Source organism: Biomphalaria glabrata, chromosome 12, assembly GCF_947242115.1.
Source record: "Biomphalaria glabrata chromosome 12, xgBioGlab47.1, whole genome shotgun sequence".
Classification (NCBI taxonomy): Eukaryota; Metazoa; Mollusca; class Gastropoda; family Planorbidae; genus Biomphalaria; species Biomphalaria glabrata.
The window spans coordinates 33,301,672-33,323,655 of record NC_074722.1 but is presented as its reverse complement, the minus strand read 5'-3'; the positions used below and the strand labels follow the sequence as shown (position 1 = coordinate 33,323,655).

Below are 21,984 nucleotides of genomic sequence, written 5' to 3'. Positions count from 1 at the left end.
ATTCATGATTTTATAATTATGTGACAATTTGGAAAACATGGTAATAAACTCCAGCAATTGAGTCATACATTGCTACAAAAGTTTTGCGACAGTTTGTGAAAAATGCCACAGCATTATTTCGATGGTTGAGCTTTGTTTTTGTTTGACCAGATCAGGAATTATAGGGCAGTCTTTGCAAGATCAGAACAAATGTCATCTTCTGCATCAAATATACTTCTGTATTTAACAAGTTAAAGAATACTTTTTCGCAAAGATATGGTGTTGGAAATGTAACTTGTTGCTCTAGTTCACATACATCGTTAAAGAAAGCTTCAACCTTCGATTTTGTTTTCTTATTAAAAACCAAAACAAAAATCGTTTTCGAACTTTACCTCAGCTAACTTGAATGTGAAATAGCAAAAACATTTTTGGATTCATCAAATTCATTAAAACGCTTTGAAAACATTCGAATGTTTATTTAAAACACTGGAATTTACAAAATTCAAAGGGCTAATGTTTTCGTGTGGAAATCAATACGTCGATGAGTTAAATTATATTTTCCAATGACTTTTGGGTGACTCATTCTGTATCAAAGGTTGAACATCCTAACCAACGACCAAGCAAACTTTGACGAGTATCTTTGCAGACACTTCAAATTTTTTCGGACGAGATTTTATTTTTTTCCAGGAAAAGTAACTTCTGTATTATATAAGATAAGATAAGAATTAGCATTTTTGTCAAATACATCAAGTGCTGTAGTAGACGTTTCAACAGGTTTACAAAGAAAGAACTCGTCTTTAAGATAAGAGATAAAATAAGATAATTTTTTTGATCCAATCAAATGGAAATTCAGTTTGACTACACTTGACAACCTCAGCGTAACTACTGTCGCCATCGATTCTATACCCTGGCTTTCTTGTCATCTCTACAACTATACTACAGTATGTCCTTGTAGGCCAAGCTGGGATGTTTGTAAACAAAATGATGTTTCAGTTTGTAAGGCCTTATTGACTCTGAAAAGAGAACTTCGTTACAAATGAGGCGTTAAGTTTTTTAAATGCCTGCTTTAAGTAGTGAAGTAAAACAATAGAATAAGAAATCGTCAATATATTTTCTTTTCTTAATGTTCTTTTGTTCGAGGTTTATTTTCATGGTTTGTTCCATATATATATATAATGAAAATATTTCCTTCAACAACATGATGGCAGCTAATTATTGCTAATTATAAACTAATGTAATTCTCATAATTTTTCACCCTATAAATAATTGAAAACAAATTATTACACAATGTTTATGCTGCGATATTATAATGTTTAAAAGGATTTATATTAAGTTAATGTTTCTCAACATCTATATCCTTGAATTACAATTAATTTTTTAAAAAAGTAAATAACTTTTTAAAAAAATTTGTACAATGTCGTTTATTCTATAAGAAAAATATATTTTTCTGATTGTTATTAGGCGACCCCTGGTAAATTGCCAATCGACCACCATGGGGGTCGCGACCCACAGGCTAAGAACCCCTGCTCTAAATCATGTTTGTGATTATTTCATATAGCTTTCAAATCTGGGGATTTCTTTTAAAATATTCTCGTTATTTTGAAGCTCTTGGCACTACTGACCTAGATTCTAGATCTAAATCATAGACTGTCATAGACTAGTCTAGATTATCTAGATCTTGATTCTAGATGATGTAGACCTAGACCTAGATCTAACTAATAAACTTTAACTCAACTCACCATTAGTAATTAGTAGACTAGAGACGTAGAGTCACGATCTAGATTCTAGTAACTAGAGAAAGTCGCAGTTATAAAAAAAAAGTGAAAATTCAGCCATCAGGATTCAGAATCAGGTAATGAGGTAAACAATACGACATACTCTATACTGTCACATACGTCTACGTTAGTCGTTACGCCAGTTACGGTAATTTACTATGACTATGAGTAAGTATGAGTATTCATGACTCAGTATGAGTACTGGTTACTATCATTCATAACTATGAGTATGACACTAGTGACTAGTAGTCACACTACACTAGTATTCACTTATCACTATTTAGTATTGTCGTCTATAGCTAAGCTCTATGTGACTATGTCAGTATGTGTGTGTATGTCTATGATATGACTATGACAGTGACAGTCTATAATCTATATATTTATATTATATTTTATGTCTGTCTATGTCTATATATTTATATTATATTTTATATTATAATATTATAATTATATCATTAACTATATTATATAATTATATATATTATATATATTATACTAGACTAACAAGTATTATATACTATCTATAATATTACTATACATATATAAATTATATATAGTATATAGATCTAATAATTATATATTATAATAATTATATTACGTTAATTTTTATTTAATAAAATGACTATATAATATAATAAAGCGAGACATGAGAGCCACAGGCATCAGCGAAAGTATGTGGGAAAACATAGCCAAAGGGTTAGGGTTAGGGTGCATGGAGACAGACTGTGCGTGCTGGGACAACCCTCGCTGAGAACAAAAGAATTGAAGCGGCCTTAATCAAGAGGGAAAAAAAGAAAGCTGCCCTGTCCGCTAGCCCTGAATCAGAGGCATACACTTGTATAAATTGTGGCAGAGTCTGCCGTTTTAGAATTGGCTTGATTAGCCAAACCAGATTCTGCCCCGTCTCAAGATTAAGCCAAAACCAGTGACTCATTAGGGTGCATCCATTGCCTTTCGAGACAAAAGGAGCCATATATATTATATAGATCTATATAATATAATAATATAGTAATAATAATAATAATAATAATCTTTATTGTCCATATGGAAATTTGTCTTACAATTTGTGCATTACACCAAACAAAAAACATTAATAGTTATAGTTACTTTTTTTATATTTTATTATATTTATATTTAGATCTATAAAATTATATTATATAAATAGATTTATAATATTTAATAATTAATATTATATTATAATATAATCTAGAATATTATATAGATATAGATCTATCAAATCATCTAAGTGTAAAAAATGACTCAATATGTGAAAAATGTGATACAATACTCAATATATTATTGAATATATTATACTAAATTATAGTATTATTTATACATTATATTATATAGATCTAATTATTATTAATATTATAGTATAATTACTATACTGTCAATAGACTATAGTGTGTATAAGTATAGTTTAAAAATATAGTCTAGTAATAATACATAAAACACTAAACTTGACTGACTAAACCATAACTTACTTACAAAAATAGAAAAACAAAACCTAATGAACTACTCAGAAAGACACATACGTCTAAACCAGGGGTGGGCAAATTACGGCCCGCGGGCCACATGCGGCCTGCCGAGGTGTTATATGCGGCCCGCCGACACCTACAGAAATCAGGTTTGCCCACAGTATAAAGATAGAAAAATGCAAATATTATAAATAACATTTTTATAAATTATTGAAACTGTCTCATTATAAAAAGTTTTAAGTAACGAAGACTAATGATTATTGGCTATACATCATTACACACAATTGAAGACATAATGTCTGAGTGTTGGGTAGGCTTGGAACAAGATGGCAAGTGTAACAACTGATGGAGCGCAATCTTTGACTGAGAACCATAAACTCGAAACAGGAAAGTTTGCACAAAAGCTGCGTGTAATATCAACATTGAATTGTCAAATACGCAAAATTATGAAATAGGGTTAGTAGTTTTAACCACCGGTAGTCTGATTTTGAATAAATAATCGAATATATCTGCTATCTTAGCATAGTCAAGGCAAATGAGAAAAATATAAAATCTCAAGGAAGAAAGTGTTTTGTTCCTTGAAGGACATTGTCTGTGACTTTGTTACCAATATTTCTAACGAAGAGTGGAAGACAAATTTCATGTTTTATTTTAGCTATAGTTGCAATTGATTGTTAGCATATGAAATGTAAATACATGTTAAATCTTTTCAAACAAGGCTTTCCCATTTCTACAAGCAAGTAAAAGAAAATAGTTTTTGTCATTTTCCTTTGCTGAAAGGTGAAACTATTATTAATGAAATGATTAATGATTAAAAGTACAACACTTATAAAGATTCCTTTATTGTGCAATTTATAAAAGCAAATTTTAAGACGTTTCAAGAACCAGTTTTCAATACCATCAGCTCATCATTTAGCACAGAAGCCGATCCAAAGGACATAACTTAAAGCAAAGAGAAGCTCCAGTCTGTACTAACACGGGAGACCTTATGGGTGCCAGAAGCTGTATTTCCACACTTAAAAAAGCCTTGCTGCTGTTCACACTATTTGGGTACACATACATCAGCTCTTCTTCTTCGTTCTCATTTTACATGTTGGAGGGTTCAGATCAGTAATAAGATATGAACTGCGTAGTGGTTTCCAGTCTTGTTCGGGTCTCTTGATTTAAAAACATGGTCAGAATTCTCTGGTTATGCTCCAGAAGGGAAGGTTTCGCTCGTCCAGACATTTAACTTCCGGAACATATGTTGTCTCATTCAGTGAGCAAGCATCTTTTTTGTGGACACTAAAATAGTATAATCATTTGTCAATGTTGACTGACTATAATTTGACAGCAGTCACACACAGAGGTAACAACTAGTAAGATAGTTTCACAGTTAAGAAACATTATGTACGAGTGTAAGAAGTAAAATACTGCACAGTAAGTACAAATGAATATATGTGGGGATATTGTGATATAAAAAGACAACAGCAATTTAAAAAAAAATATGTAAAATTGGTTTAAAAAATTGCTAACTCTTGTTGTATTTCAACGCGGAGTGTGAAAAAAAGGGAAAGAAACGTGAATATAATAGAGTGTATATATGAATTAAAAGACATTCTACACAGCAAGCTTATATATATATATATATATATATATATATATATATATATATATATATATATTATATATGCGGCCCGCCATTCCCAAACTTTTTTTAATGCAGCCCTCGATACAAAAAGGTTGCCCACCCCTGGACTAAACCAACAATAGTCAACACAAAGCTAGGGCTAGAGGCACATTTCTTACTCCATACACCAGAACAAATTCTTACTCCTTCTTCCCTAGTCCATTAGACTAGGTTGAGAGGCTAAGTGCGCTTGAACTTGGCTTGGCTTGGCTTGGCTACCTAGAAGGGGGCTCGAGGTTCGACACCCGACTCGGGCAGAGTTGTGTTTACTGAGCGCCTAAAGGCAGCACGGAAACCAACTCCTAGATACTCCCTCCCCCCCGCTAGTCCACAAATGAGATTGGACCAATGCGCTCTGAGCATGCTATAAGCATGAAAGTAGCGCTATATAAAAGCTATAAATATATATCCTAGAGTCAATAGAGAATGGAATGGGTTGCCTGAATTAGCTAGCAAGATCAACGATTTGGTAGAGTTTAAGTCATTGATTAACATATGATTAACATATGCATGACTAGATTTAGATTGACTTATCACATGAAAAGCCTGCTAGGATGTAGAGCTAGATCTAATTATCTTCCTCTTTTTTTTTTTGAAGTAACCTCTTTTCTAGCATATGATATTGATATTTATAATATATTGGATTATTCATATTGTCATTATTCATGAGCCTTGAAGAGGTAGGAAACATGCCCTTCTGATTATCATTATAATCTTTGACTTAAGAAATTATCTCTTTATTCGAATAGAATGTAATATACTAGCTATATATTAAATAGCTTACTATAGAATCAATATTTAGACTCTTAAAGTTGGACCAAGATGTTCTAGAAAATTTAAATATCTAGATCTATCATGATCAAAATCATTTACAATCTGTTCTAACAATCTTCAGTTAGTAAAAGACAAGAGTAAAATGTCAGCTCGAAAATGAATTTGCCTGATTTGGAAATGGTTTGGGCATCAACATTAAGACTGTTTTGTGAAGAATTTGATCAATCCAAATTACCCATAGTTGCAATACAACACTTTTTGTTTTACATTGTGGGTTACAATGGCAACCAAATATTTGCTAATTCAATTATTATTCAGTTTGGTGAATTGTAGAACTTGTTTGTGGCCACTAAGAAGATTACTTTGAAATGTCACATTTCGAAAATGTATTTTTTTTTTTTTTTTTTTTTTTTTAAGTTTCATCAATTTGCATCGTAAGCAACATTTTATCCCCCCCCCCCCCCCCCCCCCCCAGATTATGTTTTTTTTTTGGTTTTAATACATTCAAGCAATTAAGAAAGAAAAGAGCGATTCTTAAAATAAACAATTAAAATACTATTTTTCACTTTTATTTCACTTGATTCACTAATGTCGTAAATAGATTTTCATTTATTATAATTTTGATTGTAAATCATTTTAAAACTCTTCAATAATTTATCATAAGTATTTTTTTTTTTTTTTGCCCTTTTTTTACAGAGATGAAATTACGTCATAGGGCACTGCTGCTTTTTGCTATCTTTGTTGTGTGTCGTGCCCAGTCAGATTTTCATGGGGATCCCAATGATGAGCATGGTGGGGTTCCCATGGGGATCCCAAAAACAATATGTGATGATGGAAAGGTAAGTCCTACCTATGAAGGAGGCTCGAGGTTCAACAACTGACTCAAGCAGAGTTGTGTTTACTGAGAGCCTAAAGGCAGCAAAGAAAATGAAATAATGAAACAAATCAAAATAGTAAGACAGGTTTAGGTCTAAATAATTAAAGAACCACCATCACAGAGGCACAATAATGTCTTATGTCAAGAACCAAAAAGATGGTTTACAATAATATCATATAAGCATTAACAATGAAATGCCATCATCCATGAGACACACTACTGTCTCGTATCAAAACAAAAGATGTCTTTTACAAATAAAAAAAAAACATACAGGAGAGGATGAGAGACTAAGTAGACATATAATATTTATGTAAGCCAACTTATTACTAACAAATAAATAAAGTCTACTTAGCTCATTATCAAAACAGTGGCACACTCCTCTTGAGTAACACAGTAATAAAACAACAACACAAGTATTTAGTTAAACATTATAGAGATTTAGTTCAAACTGCACTGGTCAGCTCAAAAGACTCAAGAGAGTCGCAATTGTAAACAGTTAACAGGGACTTAAATCAAGTACTAAAGGGACTAACTCTTATTGAAAATAAAAGTAGCTATCCTTACTATCCCTCTTGTCACATGCACTGAGCATGAAAGCATGAAAGAAGTGCTATATAAAAGCTATAATTTATTTAATATCCAGGCTGTCATCTCCTAATTCCACCGGATGAGCCGTAGTTGTCTTATGACTGAAACTATCCTTTTTTGTTAACATCTATTTTCAACATTTTAGCTAGACATTTTTTTCATTAGTATGTTTGAAAATTTGTCTTGAGTTATAAAGTATGTTCAGGCGAATATTTAATTTTACTTTTTTGTTTACAAATGCAAACCAAAAAAAACAAAACTCAACTGCCTAGCTATGGGCCAAAGAAACATCATCTGCCCTATAGATCGCAAGATCTGAAAGGGAAACTTTACTTTACTTCACTTTCATATGATATAAACATTATTCCACCTCTCACTAATCTAGCCATCTCTGCACAAAGTTCAATCTATGTATTTTACATTTTTTGTATATTTCTACCCTAGTACCTTGAGTTGTCTTTGAATAAAATATGGGTAGGTAATAAGCATGTAAAAATGGGTAGTTGGACCAGTAAAGAAATGAGTCATGAATGTAGGTCAGTATTGGGCTCCAGATTAATTGGTAACATTGACCTACCAATTTGAGTTAGTAGATATAGGCTCAGGTTTGCTCTGAAACCTTAAAGACAATATTTACATTGGGGTTATTTAAGCTATTCATGACAGTTTTTATATTTATTTGACTCTCAAGTCAAGCCCAGAGTACATTTTAATTTTTATATGGGATGGTAAAGGGTCAAGCAAAATAAAAGTTAACTGTGTATATATATATGTATATTATGTAAGTGATGTGTATTTCTTGTGTGACATAAATATTTCCCCTATATCTAAAAATTTAAATTGTTTTACTTAAAATTAGTTTAATTTTTCAAATTACAAAGTAAGTGTCACAATTTTTAAAAGTCAATCTATACTGCATTTTTTTTTTAATATTAAAAGAAGGATCAATCTGCATTTTAAATGCTGTGCTCTGTTTGGGTATAAACTTTATAAGTATAAATCTATCGCACTCTTATTGTCAAATAAGGGTAAACAATATTATATCTAATGAATGCATAGTTAACACAGGGGCGCAGCAGGGGGCTGTGACATCGCCATTGTGGTTCATTTTGTACAACAATGATTTTCAATCCGATAGTTCTTGTTGCTCCTTCACAAAATTCGCTGATGATGCGTCTCTTCTTGCCCTGCTCTCACCCTTTGTGTCAGGATTTTGTGATTTTACCATCACAAAAGAGATACAAGACACTGATAGCAAAGACAAACAGACACAAACACTCTTTTGTTCCCCTGGCAATCAAATCATTAAATAAGAACAATCTGGTATAAACTTTGTCACATGTAAGTTGTGAGTGAGTCTGGTGTGAATGTACACTTTGGTTTCTTATAGTTATAATGTTTTTTGTTTGGTGTAATGCACAAATTGTAAGACAGATTTCCTTACGGATAATAAAGATTATTATTATTATTAAATTTATATATATTTACAATTTCAGGTGAATATTAACATTGATTGGGATCCAAATTCATCCGAGGAGTATACATGCACTGAGCCCAGGAAAAATCCAGTGAGTAGATTAGAAAAACTTTTGCATAATGCATGGTGATTTATAGAGTTGAATCAAGTTCTCATCAGATCACCACTAGTCTGTGTAAAGTGACTAACAAATATAAGTCACCTTACTGCTAAATAAAAAAATGTTTCTGTCTATAGAGATTTTTACCAATGATGCAATTTTTATTAAGCATGAATATTCACTTGTGATATACCTCTAGGCTCTTGTTGGGCTTGTGATGGTCTCTACATTATTTATTGAATTGAGGGATCCCAGGCATAATCTCTAAAGCCAACATATTTAGCCATATCTGTGAATACTGAAACTTAAGTTTCCCTTGTTGCTATTAAACAAAATAATGAATTACCAGCTAATTAAATGTCTAATTGGTTACTTATTTTTTTAATAGATTCATGCCTTGTCTATGTCAGTGAATAATTGTGCGAAGTTTCAGCTTGATCCGAGAATGGGTGTGGGAGAAACAAAGTGTACAAACTTTTTACCAGAGAGACAACAAAATGAGTTGATATAGGCTTTGTAATGAAAAAAAGTACTTCTTTCAGACCTTACAAGCTATTGGACAGATGATGTGGTCATTGTTTTTGTGGCCCCCCTGCACATTGATCTACCACAATTACTTTTCCTAAACTAATGCCAGGTATCTATTAAAATTGGAAGGAGTCTATGGCGCCCTTAAAATCTAGAAATTAATTTCACTAGGATTCAAACCTGAGATCCCATCGGTTCAGTGCTTTACCACTAAGCCGGGGGGGGGGGGGGCGGTGGCATGGACCAGATATCCCAAAGTGTACTAATTTTTAAGTAACTTAAGGTGGTGAACTTTATCAATTTCTTCTTCTTCATCGTTCTCATTGTTATGTTGGAGTGTTCATATGACTAGACCAATACATGAGATGAACTGCGCAGTGGTTTTCAAATCAGGGAGCTCTCCATATAGTTTTCTTTCTATTGGGGTGATTTGGGGCCAATGTCTTATACGGGCCTCTTGGTAGAGAGAGCAGTTTTGGAGGACATGGTCGGCATTTTCTGGTGATACTCCACATGGGCAGATTTTCACTGGTTCCTATTTTGAGCTTCCGGAACATGTGTTGTCGCATTCTGTTGTGTCCGGTCCTGAGTCGAAAGATTAGACGTTGGTCTTGTCAGGATAGCTTATAGTAAGCATCATCTTTCTTGTGATTTGGATGGGATCTCGTCCATTTCTCATTTATTTTATCTACAATTAATTTCTTCATTTCTTCTGGATAGAGTGCAGAGTTTACTTGTGAGTTTGTTCTCCCACTCTTGGCGAGTGTGTCAGCCTTCTCATTTCCTGCTAGTTGTATGTGAGCTGGTATCCATTGAATAACAGTTTTTTTGCTGTTGTGGTTGAGCTTTGTAAGTGCTGTTCTGGGGTTTTTAATATAAGGGGAATCAGAGTTTTTCAAGCTTTGGAGGGTTGTTTTTGCGTCTGTTAGAAAGACAATCTGACTGTGAGGGGAACTTGGATGATTTGCTAGCATGGTAGCAGCTAGTGCTAGTGCTTCCCTTTCTGCTCTGTGACTGTCAGAGAGCTCTCCAGTTGCAAAGGATTTTTCTAGTTTTCCTCCATCTGGCCATTCGATAAGTATTCCAGCTCCTCCATTTGTGGTGGCTTTATGGGATGAGCCATCCGTGTAAACTCTGATCCACTGATTGCTAGGGTAATTGGTATGTAGAAAACAGTTCACTATTTCCTTGAGCTCTGTTGGTCTGTAATCAGATTTTCTTTTTATGTTTTCAATATGCTCCCTTATAGTAGGAAGAGGGCTTTCGTCCCAGGGTGGAGATTCATTATAGTGTATCGAGGATCCCAGAGTAATTTTTTCAAGTTGGTGTTTCTTTTTTAGGTTTAGAGATTCCTGTATGAAATTGGTCCTTTTGAGACGTTTTTTTGTGCCAGTTTTGTGGATTTTTGTTCTGAGTGGGTGCCTCTCCAAGGTTTCCAATTTAGTGAATTGGGAAAGGATTTTTATTTCTCTTCTTTCATCCAGAGAGATCAGGGCAGCGGTTTCCTCCATAGCTCTTATGGGTGTTGTTTTGATTGCTCCTGTCATTATCCTTAGACCAATATTTTGAACCTTGTCTATTTTTCTTAGGTTGGTTTGGGCTGCTGAGCCCCATGCTGTGGCACCATATTCTAGTACAGGTCTTACATAACTGGTATAGGTCTTTTTCAGGATGTTGTGATTAGCTCCCCAATCTGTGTCAGCTAATTTTTTCAAGAGGGATAGTCTCTGGATGCCTTTACTTTACTCTGTGTTTTATCTATTTGGTTTTTCCAGGTTAGTCTCGGGTCATAGGTGACTCCAAGATAAGTAGGGCTGTCATTTTTTTCTAAAGCTTCCTTATCTAATGTTAATTTTATTGTTTGTTGTTTTGTTGACAGTGAGAATATGGTATATGTTGTATTTTTTGTGTTAATGGACATGCCCTTTATCAATTAAAGTTGCATCTCTTTGCTCATTATTTTCTGAAGCTAGTAAAAATCAACTATTAAATCATGTTAGTGTGGAGGGATTAAGATAAGATAATTTTTATTGGTTCAATCAATCAGTTTGATTACAAGTGACAACCTCAGCGTAATTACTGTAACAATAACAATAAAGATTGCAAATACGAACAACATACACTCACAACCAGCACTTTATGAATTAGACTTCTATGTACTTCTCGATGACGACAGATGACGTTGTAACACTCTGGCCGAAAGTGGGATAAAGGAGTTTTTAAATCTTTCTGTTTAAGTTCTAATGGAAAGGAGACGACCACTTCGTTCAGATCTGATGTAACAGAGGTTTAATGGGTGCAGGTTGTCTTTGAGAATTGTGTGTGTTTTTGAATGGCATCTTTCATGAAAAAGTTCTTTAAGCGATGGTAGATTGTGTTCGAATGATTTACAATGCTTTCTTAATTAGTCTATTCAGTCATTGTCTTTGTGCCAGTGAAGTATTAGAGCAGTATGTTTGTCTAGCTAATTGATGCTACTTTATACATGGGTTCTAACTGTAATATTTTACTCTTCACTTTCAGCCTACACTGGGATTACATTTTTATCAGGATGAAGAAAAGGCTCAAAAAGTGAGTTAAATTAAAACTGTAAATTGAGTTAACATCTTTATATCTAGTACTTCCTAAACCGACATACTCTGTAATCAGACACAGCACTTAGGGAAATTCATGTAATTAACATACACATGTATTCTGTACATTAAATTGTAATTAATCAAGAAAGCTGAATTTTTTTATTTTTTATTTTTTTACATCAGTAGTAAATTTTCCCTTTTCGTTTATAGCTATTTTGTACCATTGAAAGTCTACTAGAGCAGGGGTTCTCAACCTGTGGGTCGCACCCCCCTTGGGGGTCCATTGACAATTTGCCAGGGGTCGCCTAAGAACCCTTGAAAATATGGATTGTTATTGTCTATTCTTCTATTGCTGTGTGTGTGTGTGGGGGGGTTGCGTCAGAGTGGGGGATTGTAAAAAGGGGTCGCGAGCTTAAAAGGTTGAGAACCGCTGTACTAGAGTATCATATAATATCATTAATAGAATTTTCTTAACATATTCAATTCTTGGAAGTACAGCTAACATTTTTAGCAATCTGACACATCAAAGAGGGTCCTTTAACTATCAGACAGATCAAACGTTACCTGTATGTCTAGAAACTTTCTCTGGCCAAATAAAATTATTGATAAAAAAAAATTATTGTCCTACATTATACATATTGTCACGTCCCTAGTGACACCTCATTGTTCACAAAATGAGGACAGTGTACCTATCTCAAATCAGGTCAGCGTACCCATGCTTAAATGCCAGAAAGACGCCGATTAAAACTTAGTTCAAGGCTACAGCAGGGAAACATAATCAACCTAGGTTAAATTAAAAAAAACAATTAAAAGGAAAATTAAATGTAAACGGGTCAAGGAGTCAAGGATGGGTATTGAGATGTCACGGCTCTTTATTCTAAGGAAAGATATAAAAGGAGTAGTAGTAGCTTGGGACGAGAGAGAGAGAGCTAGAAAGTTAGACTTAGAAGTCGCTAGTTTTAAAGTAAATAGTTACTCATTTTATTGATCACTATTACTGTATTCTGTATCTATTATATTTTTGTACATACATTTATTGTTTCGAGTTCAAGTTTACATTAATTAAAACTCAAGAAAAACATATCAGCACTTTGTTACTTCATTGATTATTAAAGTGTTTGAACTTTAATTAAGGCACCTCCGAATCCGCATATGTCACAAGTTTATATCATCAAGATCATCAAATCAGACAAACATAATAAACACGTGATACGTATATATAAATATAAAACTTAGATTCTTGTTTTTCTTTGCTCAGCCCATGCACATTTGTTTACCTGAAAAAATTAATTATCAAGAGGATTTACCAACAAGGTAAAAATGTTTTCTTTAGCAATATTTGAAAACTTTCGAAAGTGAAATTCCTATAATGCATTTTTTTGCTCCTTTTAAGTTCAGAAAAATAAAAATAAAAAAAAAAAAAGACAATTCTTTATATGGCTTATATAGCAATTATTTTCTTCTTAATAACGAATAAATGTTATATTTAAAAAAAAAATGGAACTACAGATAAAATGCATTGGTAGCTTTAATGTGTATTTGATCTGTTGTTATGATACAATCCAAAGAAATCTTGACTAACTTTGAGTCCACACAGCTGCTGTTAACTAAACATCAACTAATTTTCAGAGTATTCTTCAAAATAACTTTTTTTTTTCAATATAGGGAAATAAGTTTTCTTCTTATATGATACAGATGTTACTTCAAAAAGAAGATGATTGTCTGTTAGTCTGTTGACTAGTTTCTATGTAACTAATCTCTATCCAAATGTCATAATTTTCTTTCGAAACATAACTACTTCTTTGGATCTAAAATAGAACACAAATATCTATTGTATCTCTACCCTGACACTGTTGAGGAAAGTAAAATCATTTGATGTTTGTAATTCATATTACATGTAACAAAAAAAAAAAGGTGACAGCTGACAACTTCTTGTACCCATTTAGACTTCTACAGTCACACTTTACTTGCTGACTGCACCAAATTAATGTGTAAGTTATTCATATGAAATATATAAGCATTGTTTAACCGATTTTATTTCTTGTACAGTGGTGCACACCGTCCACTTTGGGCCCAGTTTGGGGAATATGTTTATCTACCTCGACAACGTTGGCTGCACAACTTAGAGGCAAGTACACTTTTGTTTTTGACATGAACTTCTTTTACACTACACTTCTCTTGCTTTACACTACACTTCTCTTGCTTTACACTACACTTATCTTGCTTTACACTACACTTATCTTGCTTTACACTACACTTCTCTTGCTTTACACTACACTTCTCTTGCTTTACACTACACTTCTCTTGCTTTACACTACACTTCTCTTGCTTTACACTACACTTATCTTGCTTTACACTGCACTTTCTTGCTTTACACTACACTTCTCTTACTTTACCCTACACACTTCTCTCCTTTGACACTACTCTTCTCAACTGTTTTGTTTGGAATATACTTTTGAATTATTAAATTTTCATTACAGTGATAAATTTGATATTTAGGGAACATTTTAAATTAGTCATTCTGTACATTCTGCAGAGTTTAAATCCTTATATGCCATGTTCAATTATTTATTCCAATAAAACCTTCTTTACTGAATGCAGACTAAGTTTTATATTGCACTTGTTAATAACTTGAGGTATTGTCTCTCCACATCAATAAAATGTATCCAGAAGTTTCAAAATCCAAGGCTTCACCAGTAGTGAAACTTGAGACCCTTTGGTTTAGAAGCCAATCGCTTTACCATGCTCCTTCATATAGTAATCACTTGAGACCCTTTGGTTCAGAAGCCAATCGCTTTACCATGCTCCTTCATAGAGTAGTAACTTAAAAATAATTTTTATTTATCAGCATGGTGCAGTGGTGTTTCTGTACCACCCTTGCGCTGACCCTGATCAGATCCTGATTTTCAAGACCCTAGCCCGGAACTGCCTCTGGAAGCACATCATCACGCCTTCCAAGCTGCTGCCCCCCGATATGAACTTTGCCCTCCTCACCTGGACCCACAAGCTTTTACTGAGTGACCCTGACTACAGTCGAATGATTTCATTTATAAAGGTAAAAACTGAATCAGCTGTAATTCAAGAAGTTACTTTCTAGCTTGGTGTATGCAGTCATGTATAGTGTCCAAAAAGATTCTAAAGAAAAAGATTAGTGAAAAAATTTATTAATAGTAGGGATTTTAAAATAGAAAAAATAGTCTGAGAAATTAAATGTGTAATTTTTTTTCTCATTGGTGGTTATCTTTACATATATTTGAAAAAAGTCAGACTTTATTGTCTAAATGCTAATAATGCACAACTAGATTAACACATGGGCGCATAGGACGTAATTATCTTTGTTTTTGATGGAATGTCCATTATTTATAAGATAAATCCTGTAAAGACATTATCCTTATCATATATAATACAGACATTGCTTTAAAAAAAGGTGATTGTGTCCTACTGGTCATGCATCTAATCATGCATGTTAACCATTGACTTAAATTCTGCCAAGTCACTAGTTTTCCTGGCTGGCTTAATTTTAAGCAACCCATTCCATACTATAACAGAATATCCAACCATGTTTAGTCTTTTATTGATAAAGTGGAGGTTACTCATTCAGTGACTTGAGTATTCTCTTAGTGAATACATACAATTGAGTTGTTACCTTTTGCTGTCCTTGTTGGAGTTCTGAAAGATATTGACTAGTGTGACTACATGTTGTAAAGGAGTGTCTAGATAATGCTGATATATCAAAGCCATAATACTTTTCCAACCATTTTAACCCAATGCTTTTTGATTTCACCTATCTCCAAAGGAATCATTTTATTTTTATTTATTTATTTATGTATTTTTTTTAAAAAGTATTTTGAATAGAAACTTTTTTTTTTATTGTTTATGTCCAAAGTGACTTCAGTAAAGGTTAAAGTAACAGTAGGCCTATATATAAATGGTAAGAAAACTATTGAATGTGATATCTTTGTAATTACTTTGATTGTACCAGTATCATTGTTTCCATAGACATATGCTTTGAAAGCACCAGAGGGGATGATGTTTGAAGATGGTCAGTATAAAGTTGGTCTGTTGCACCCAGCATCCATTGTCTCTGATGCCAAAGACTCTGTCATCTGTCCTACAGTAAGTCACATAGTTTCCATTTCCTGGTGATGAAGCAATTATACCAAGTTAATTCCACCAATTTTTTTTTTCAAATTATTAAGATTATATAAATTTTTTAATGTGCTGATTACCAATGATCACGAAATACATTAAGGAAAACAATGGATGGCTGCCTGGTCGTGCGGTTTGCGCGCTGGACTGTCATTCAGATTTATCGATGGTCCAGGGTTCCAACCCTGCCCACTCCCATCCCACATTGTCCTGCAGGAGGTTTGGACTAGGAAGTAATTATCTTCAACTCTGAAGTAACATCTGAAACATGTAAAACATTTTACAAACAAACAAGTATTCTATCTTTGCCTATATGAGTTTGCCTTTTTATCAGTTTTATCACCTTCTTTGTGTATCTGCGGTATTCAGTAGAGAAAAGGAGATGATGAATAGTCTCTGTTTCTACTAGTTTCTGGTAAAGGAAAGAAGAAAAAAAAAACCCAGATGTTACTGACATTTAAATAAAAATCTTAGAAAAATAAAAGAACATGGGATGTGAGGCTGAGTGGATAGACTGTTGGCCTACCTATCAAGGGGGCTCGAGTCTCTCAGATACCCCCCCTCCTCTTACAGGTCGACTAAACAGATTGGGCCATAGCGCACTGAAAGATGTGCTAAAAGCAATGAAAACAAAACTATTTTGGGAGGCTTATTGACCAGACGAAGTTCACTGATAGTGAAGAGAAAAGAAATATTACCTTTCCAGTCCTTGTAATCCAACATACTTATCTTTATCCTAAGTTTATTTCACTTAGAAATGTGTTGTTGTTGTGTTTTTTTTTACACAACCATTGTTGAACTTTTCACATTTGAACCTTCATTCACATTGCTTCTCCTTTGACCTCTTCTTTGTCCTCTTTGCGTAACTGTATGAAATGTTATAAGTTTTAAAGTTCTTGAAAAACTCACTTTTGTTTGATTTATAAAGTAAAGTCTCCCTTTCAGACCTTGTGATCTATAGGGCAGATGATGTTAAGTTTATCTGTTTATGTGGCCTAGGGTTAACAAGGGTGTCATGGGGCCATCCCAGTGACCAACCACCTTTACTTTTCCTCAACTTATGTCAGCTACCCAATAAAGCAGGGTGGACTCAGAGGCGTCCTAAAGATCCCAAAATTAAAAATCTCAGGATTCTAACCCGTAACCCCAGGTTTGGAAGCCAAGCGCTTAACCACTCAGCTACAATGCCTCCTTTTGATTTTTACATATCATGATTATTTGTAACATGTATGCTGTTACTTCTCAGAACATTCTCATGGGGGATACAGCTGAGGACATCAAGAAACAATCTGAGGAGCGTCTTCGTAAAAATGAAATATCCAGGAACCAGCTGACCAGAATAATACAGTCCCTCATGAACAGTCCCTAAATCTTTGTTCAACACTGCCCTATTTCTTGAACAGACAATCCTGGTTATTTATGTACGGTTAAACTAATGTACCGTTAAATAAGATACTCTCATACTTGGTAGCAAAAGATGCAGATCATTATTGTGAAAAGAATTTTTGAATGAATATTGTTGTAGGATAGTGATACATAATGTTGTGATTTTTTTAAACTTTGATATAATATGAATGTTGGAAAATACTGATCAATATGATCAGAGCAGAAATAAACAATCATTTAAATTCTAGATTTATCTGGATAAATTTTTGATCTATTTAAAGATTGCACTTTTGCTAACTATTTTATCCAATTGGATTATTGCATTGTCAGCTTAAACGTGTTGGTGTTTAAAAAAAAAATGTTTTTGTTTGTATAACGGCTGCTGGTGAAACGGCCATCTTTATATCTTGTTGTTGTTGCTATCGCTATTGTGTTGTTGTCTTTTCTATGGATATTGTGTGTAATCCCAGTTGAACCTTCTGTTTTACTTTGATACGTCTTCTTCAGCTGTGCTGCTGGGAGAAATTTAAAGAAAGTGATTTATTCAAGTTAACTTTATTTCAACATTTGCATGGACTAGTCCATAAAATGTGCCATCATAAATATATATATAGGTATGTGGCATTAGCACAGTAGAATGATATCAATATTTATTATATGACAAATGTTTACACTGTTCCGAAATGTTTACACTGTTCCGTAAAAGAAAAAAAACATTCTATTCTCTTATCAACTGATCTCTTCAATCAGATATTTTGCCTGTGATTTGTTTTCATAATAACTGTATGTACCCTATTGAAGTAATTCCAAATGAAAGAACCTTTACCTCTGCTCCATGACATCAGTGTGAACTTTCTTGTGAGACATTGGACTTTTTTTTTTCAATTGTCTCTAATTGAAACATATATATTTTTATTGTCCATGTATTGCTAAATTTTTCTTGCAAATTTACTATCTCTTTACAAACCACTTTATATTTGGGACCAATTTATTTCACTTTGAAAAGTATTATTTTACATTTTATATATTTTTTCATTGCCGATTACTTGGAAACACAGGAGTAGATGTTATAAGATTTTAAAAAATCATCTCTTTGCACTGTACAGGGTAGAAGGACAGTTTCTGTTGATGTTTCTTTTTCGATCCTAGTAAGTATTTTGCTGGAGGCAGTAGAGTGTGAAACGGGAAATAATAATTAATTTGAAACTCTTTTTTTTAAAATCATATCAATGAAGTCAAAGAATTTAATTTGACTCTTTCTCGTGCTACATTCTGCTGAACTTGAAGTTTTAGCTTATATTTTTTTACAAGCTAAATACCAGAATCTATGAAACGTAATTATAAAAGAAAGTTGTTACCCAAGATACACATGTTGACACAACTCTATCATTGGTTAATGCTGTCTTTCCTTGCAAGTTTCTTAAGTCTTGGACTATCACTTTATAAGCAGTGGCTCTACACAAACAGTATTTAATGAATAAAAGTTTCATTCTTAAAGCTCCTTTATATTCACGTCTAGTGATATTACTGAAAAGTACTTAAAGAAATCTTGAATAAGCTCAGTGCTGATTTAGCTTTAATCAAAAAGATGTACTTATTGGTTAAAAGGATGTGTATCTATTGATGTACTTAAATGAATTTCTTCCTTATGATTTATTTCTGTGTATTTCTTGTTCCCAGAAAATATCAATGTATGGAGTGAAAATAATATAACATTAAGAACTAGCATGACATGACCTCTTCAAAGTTGTGCGCAGAAAAGAAAAGGGGGTTTGAAAAAAAAAGAAAAGCTTTACTTTATTATATATGTTCTCAATGTTTTGCTTTGAAATTATGCAACAGTTCTTTAACCTTTTCTATAATTTGTCAATAATATAATATAAGATTTTTGTTGTAAAAAGTCTTTTTAGTCTAAACTGTCTCTCTAAACAAAAACAACAAGAGGACTGTATCAGACTTTGTTGTTAAAATAAAACCACATTTTGTTCATTTAATCAGCTCCTTGACCTCCTGAGTGTTCAGAACTTCACCCCAAGCTGACTTCAGCTCTACTATCTCTTCACCTCATGAAGAAATATAAGATTGTAACTAAATATTTTTTGGTCATGACTATCTAAGCTGTGAAAATGTTACTTTTCTCTTTCAATAGTGGAAATTACAGTCCTTGTTTAATGATATCTTCAGTTTCTACAATATTGCTGGATAGAACATAGAGAAACCTTTTGTTTTGTTTGTTAGTACAAATAAGAGAAATTGTAAGGAGATTCTATTATTCAGTGTGATATGTATCCTTTATTCTCAAATATTTATTAAAACTGTTTCATCTGTGATGCTAAGTTTAAACAAGCTCTTTGGATTTATCAGTGTAATTGTTTCTAGATGCTTACAAAGTCGACAGAATGTTTTCACTATAAAATATTTACACATTTTGTCTTTTTTGTTTTGTTGTACATTTGACTTGAATGTATTCTGATCTGTTTCAGTTGATTTATGTTCACATGCTTATATTAAATTAGTCAAGTTCAAATTGTGTTTTTTATTTCAGTGTTTGTTTAATTTGCAAAATAGCATCTTTGGGTTTAATGGGTTTTTATTGAATCTTGTTTTAAGCAGAGTTACTACTTGGGGTATTGTGGCTGTGTAAGTGTTCATAATCACTCTTCAATGTCTCCATATATTTTATAGAACTTTTTGTTTGTTTGTTAGGATGTTGCCACTCCTTGTATTCCACAGATTATAAACCTCTTTAGATATTATACAACTAGCACACCTATAGTCACAATTTTTCTCTGATTTCAGTTGTAGCACACAATTTTTGTATACATCTGCAAGCACTTTTGCTTGTGTAATAAATACTGTTATAACAATTGAGATCACTTTTGATTTTGAAGGTCAAACCTTTTGGAAGAGACATGACTTAAATGTTTTTTGGAACATTGTTCAACCTTCTATAAATATTTTTAGTTTTTCTCTAAAAGGTTCAAATTTATTTTTGATCTTCTAAATATTTTCAGCCAATGCTGGTTTTGAATTAGTTTATATATGTATATTTATTTAAATCAAATAATGTATCCAGAGGAATAGTTCAGTGGCCAGTATATGATAAGTCTGTTCAGTGCTTATACACTGAAAGACTTTAATTCTATAGTTCCATCTTTCATATGCCATTATTTCAGACCCTGACTTAAAAAGAATAAAAAATAAATATTTTGATTTCATCTGAGGATGTGTAACTGGATTCAAATCCTGATTAAGAGTTTCACTTTTACATTTGGTAAAAAATGTCAGAGTGACATGGGCTGTTCAAAAATTTTTGGAGTATGATTTCTGACATTTAAGCCCATTAAAACTGTTTAACAAGTGTAATGTCTTATAAAGCCCTTAGACTGAACATTTTCTTTGTTCTTATGTATACCTCTAACCTTTTTTTTAAAGCTTTAGTCCAAAGTTTTCTGAAGTATACTGACTTGAAATCCTTCTGAAGACATTGCTCATCACCCAACACATTTTTTTTTTTTTGCTCGCAGCATTGACTTCATGAAGCGTTTAACTTTTATGGTTTTCATTTTTATTACCAAAGTTTTGGAACTTCCAACATGCTTCCTTTGTTTGCAGGGAAACTCTTATACAAATAATTTGTCCCAGCCCGCATTTAACTATGAAGTCAAAGTTCATGTCTGGCATTTGAATATTCAGAGTGATGGTGATGGTTAGTTTGAAAATGCTTCCCAATTATTTTTTTTTATGGTGTTGGTTAAAAATCTGATTTAAAAAAAATGCACAAATGAATTTTATTGTAATCACCAACAATGTAATAGATTAAATTAATGGCTTTCTGTTATGGTTGATAAATAAAAACATTTTTTTTTTAAATTTTGAAATTACAGTTTAATGTTTGAATAAAATTATGTTATGAATTCTAATGTTTTAAGATCTATGATTGTCAAGTAATAAAAGATGTCAGCAATTTTTGAAATATTTTGTTGTTGTTTGCATTTTATTTACATCTTGGCTGTTTTAAATAAATTCAAATAATAAGGCAGAGAAATTAGAAACCAGTAACACCTGTTTGGCCAATTGGCCTACAATGGTATATCAACTGTGAAGTACAAACTTATACCTGAGCAATTTTTTTTTGTGTGCAGCTTTCTCCTCCTCCCCCCCCCCCCCCCCCCCAAAAAAAAAAAAAATTACCAATATTTAATTGCTGAAATCATCTGTCATGTTTTTTTGTGTGTGAAATCCCTTCCCCTAGAACTGCTGAATTGCCAACTTTAACATAAAATTATCCAGAATATGTATAACTGGCCAAATGTGTCTAAAGTGCTTTGTGTGGTGCATCTAAATTCTGTTACATGCCATTAATTCTTCTCAAAGTTCTAGTTTGGGTATTTCACTATGGAAATCTTGTGTTCTATTGAGTGATCTAATGGCGGCACTGCACATGACAGTTGACCATCTCTATTTCAAGTACATGCCATTCTTCTCCAAATTCTAGTTAGGGTATTTTCACTGTGGAAATCTTGTGTTCTATTGAGGGATTTTTTTTTTTAAAAGTATCATTTGTAGTTGATTCAAGGACATGATGAAACTTTTTTGATGGTAATTTTCTTTTAGGTGTTTCCCGC

General features: G+C 32.9%; 1 protein-coding gene across 4 annotated transcripts; it reads left to right on the top strand.

Moving 5' to 3' along the window:
• Nucleotides 1–1,601: 1,601 nt before the first annotated feature.
• LOC106050986 (uncharacterized) lies at nt 1,602–21,332 on the top strand. Of its 4 annotated transcripts, none has more exons than XM_056005985.1 (9): nt 1,602–1,819; nt 6,369–6,514; nt 8,637–8,708; nt 11,769–11,816; nt 13,080–13,135; nt 13,871–13,949; nt 14,670–14,876; nt 15,821–15,937; nt 17,217–21,332. In XM_056005985.1, the coding sequence occupies exons 2-9, from the start codon at nt 6,374–6,376 to the stop codon at nt 17,337–17,339; spliced, it is 843 nt and encodes a 280-aa protein (XP_055861960.1). In that variant the 5' UTR covers nt 1,602–1,819; nt 6,369–6,373; the 3' UTR covers nt 17,340–21,332. The 4 variants fall into 4 exon arrangements, with proteins under 4 accessions (XP_055861960.1, XP_055861961.1, XP_055861959.1 ...); XM_056005986.1 differs by having other exon boundaries at nt 1,602–1,839; nt 6,372–6,514; XM_056005984.1 differs by having other exon boundaries at nt 1,603–1,831; nt 6,372–6,514.
• Nucleotides 21,333–21,984: the final 652 nt, after the last annotated feature.

Coding starts and splice junctions, on each gene's coding strand:
- LOC106050986 (XM_056005983.1), top strand. Junction 6,515..8,636: donor CAATATGTGATGATGGAAAG/GTAAGTCCTACC, acceptor TTACAATTTCAG/GTGAATATTAACATTGATTG. Junction 8,709..11,768: donor CTGAGCCCAGGAAAAATCCA/GTGAGTAGATTA, acceptor CTTCACTTTCAG/CCTACACTGGGATTACATTT.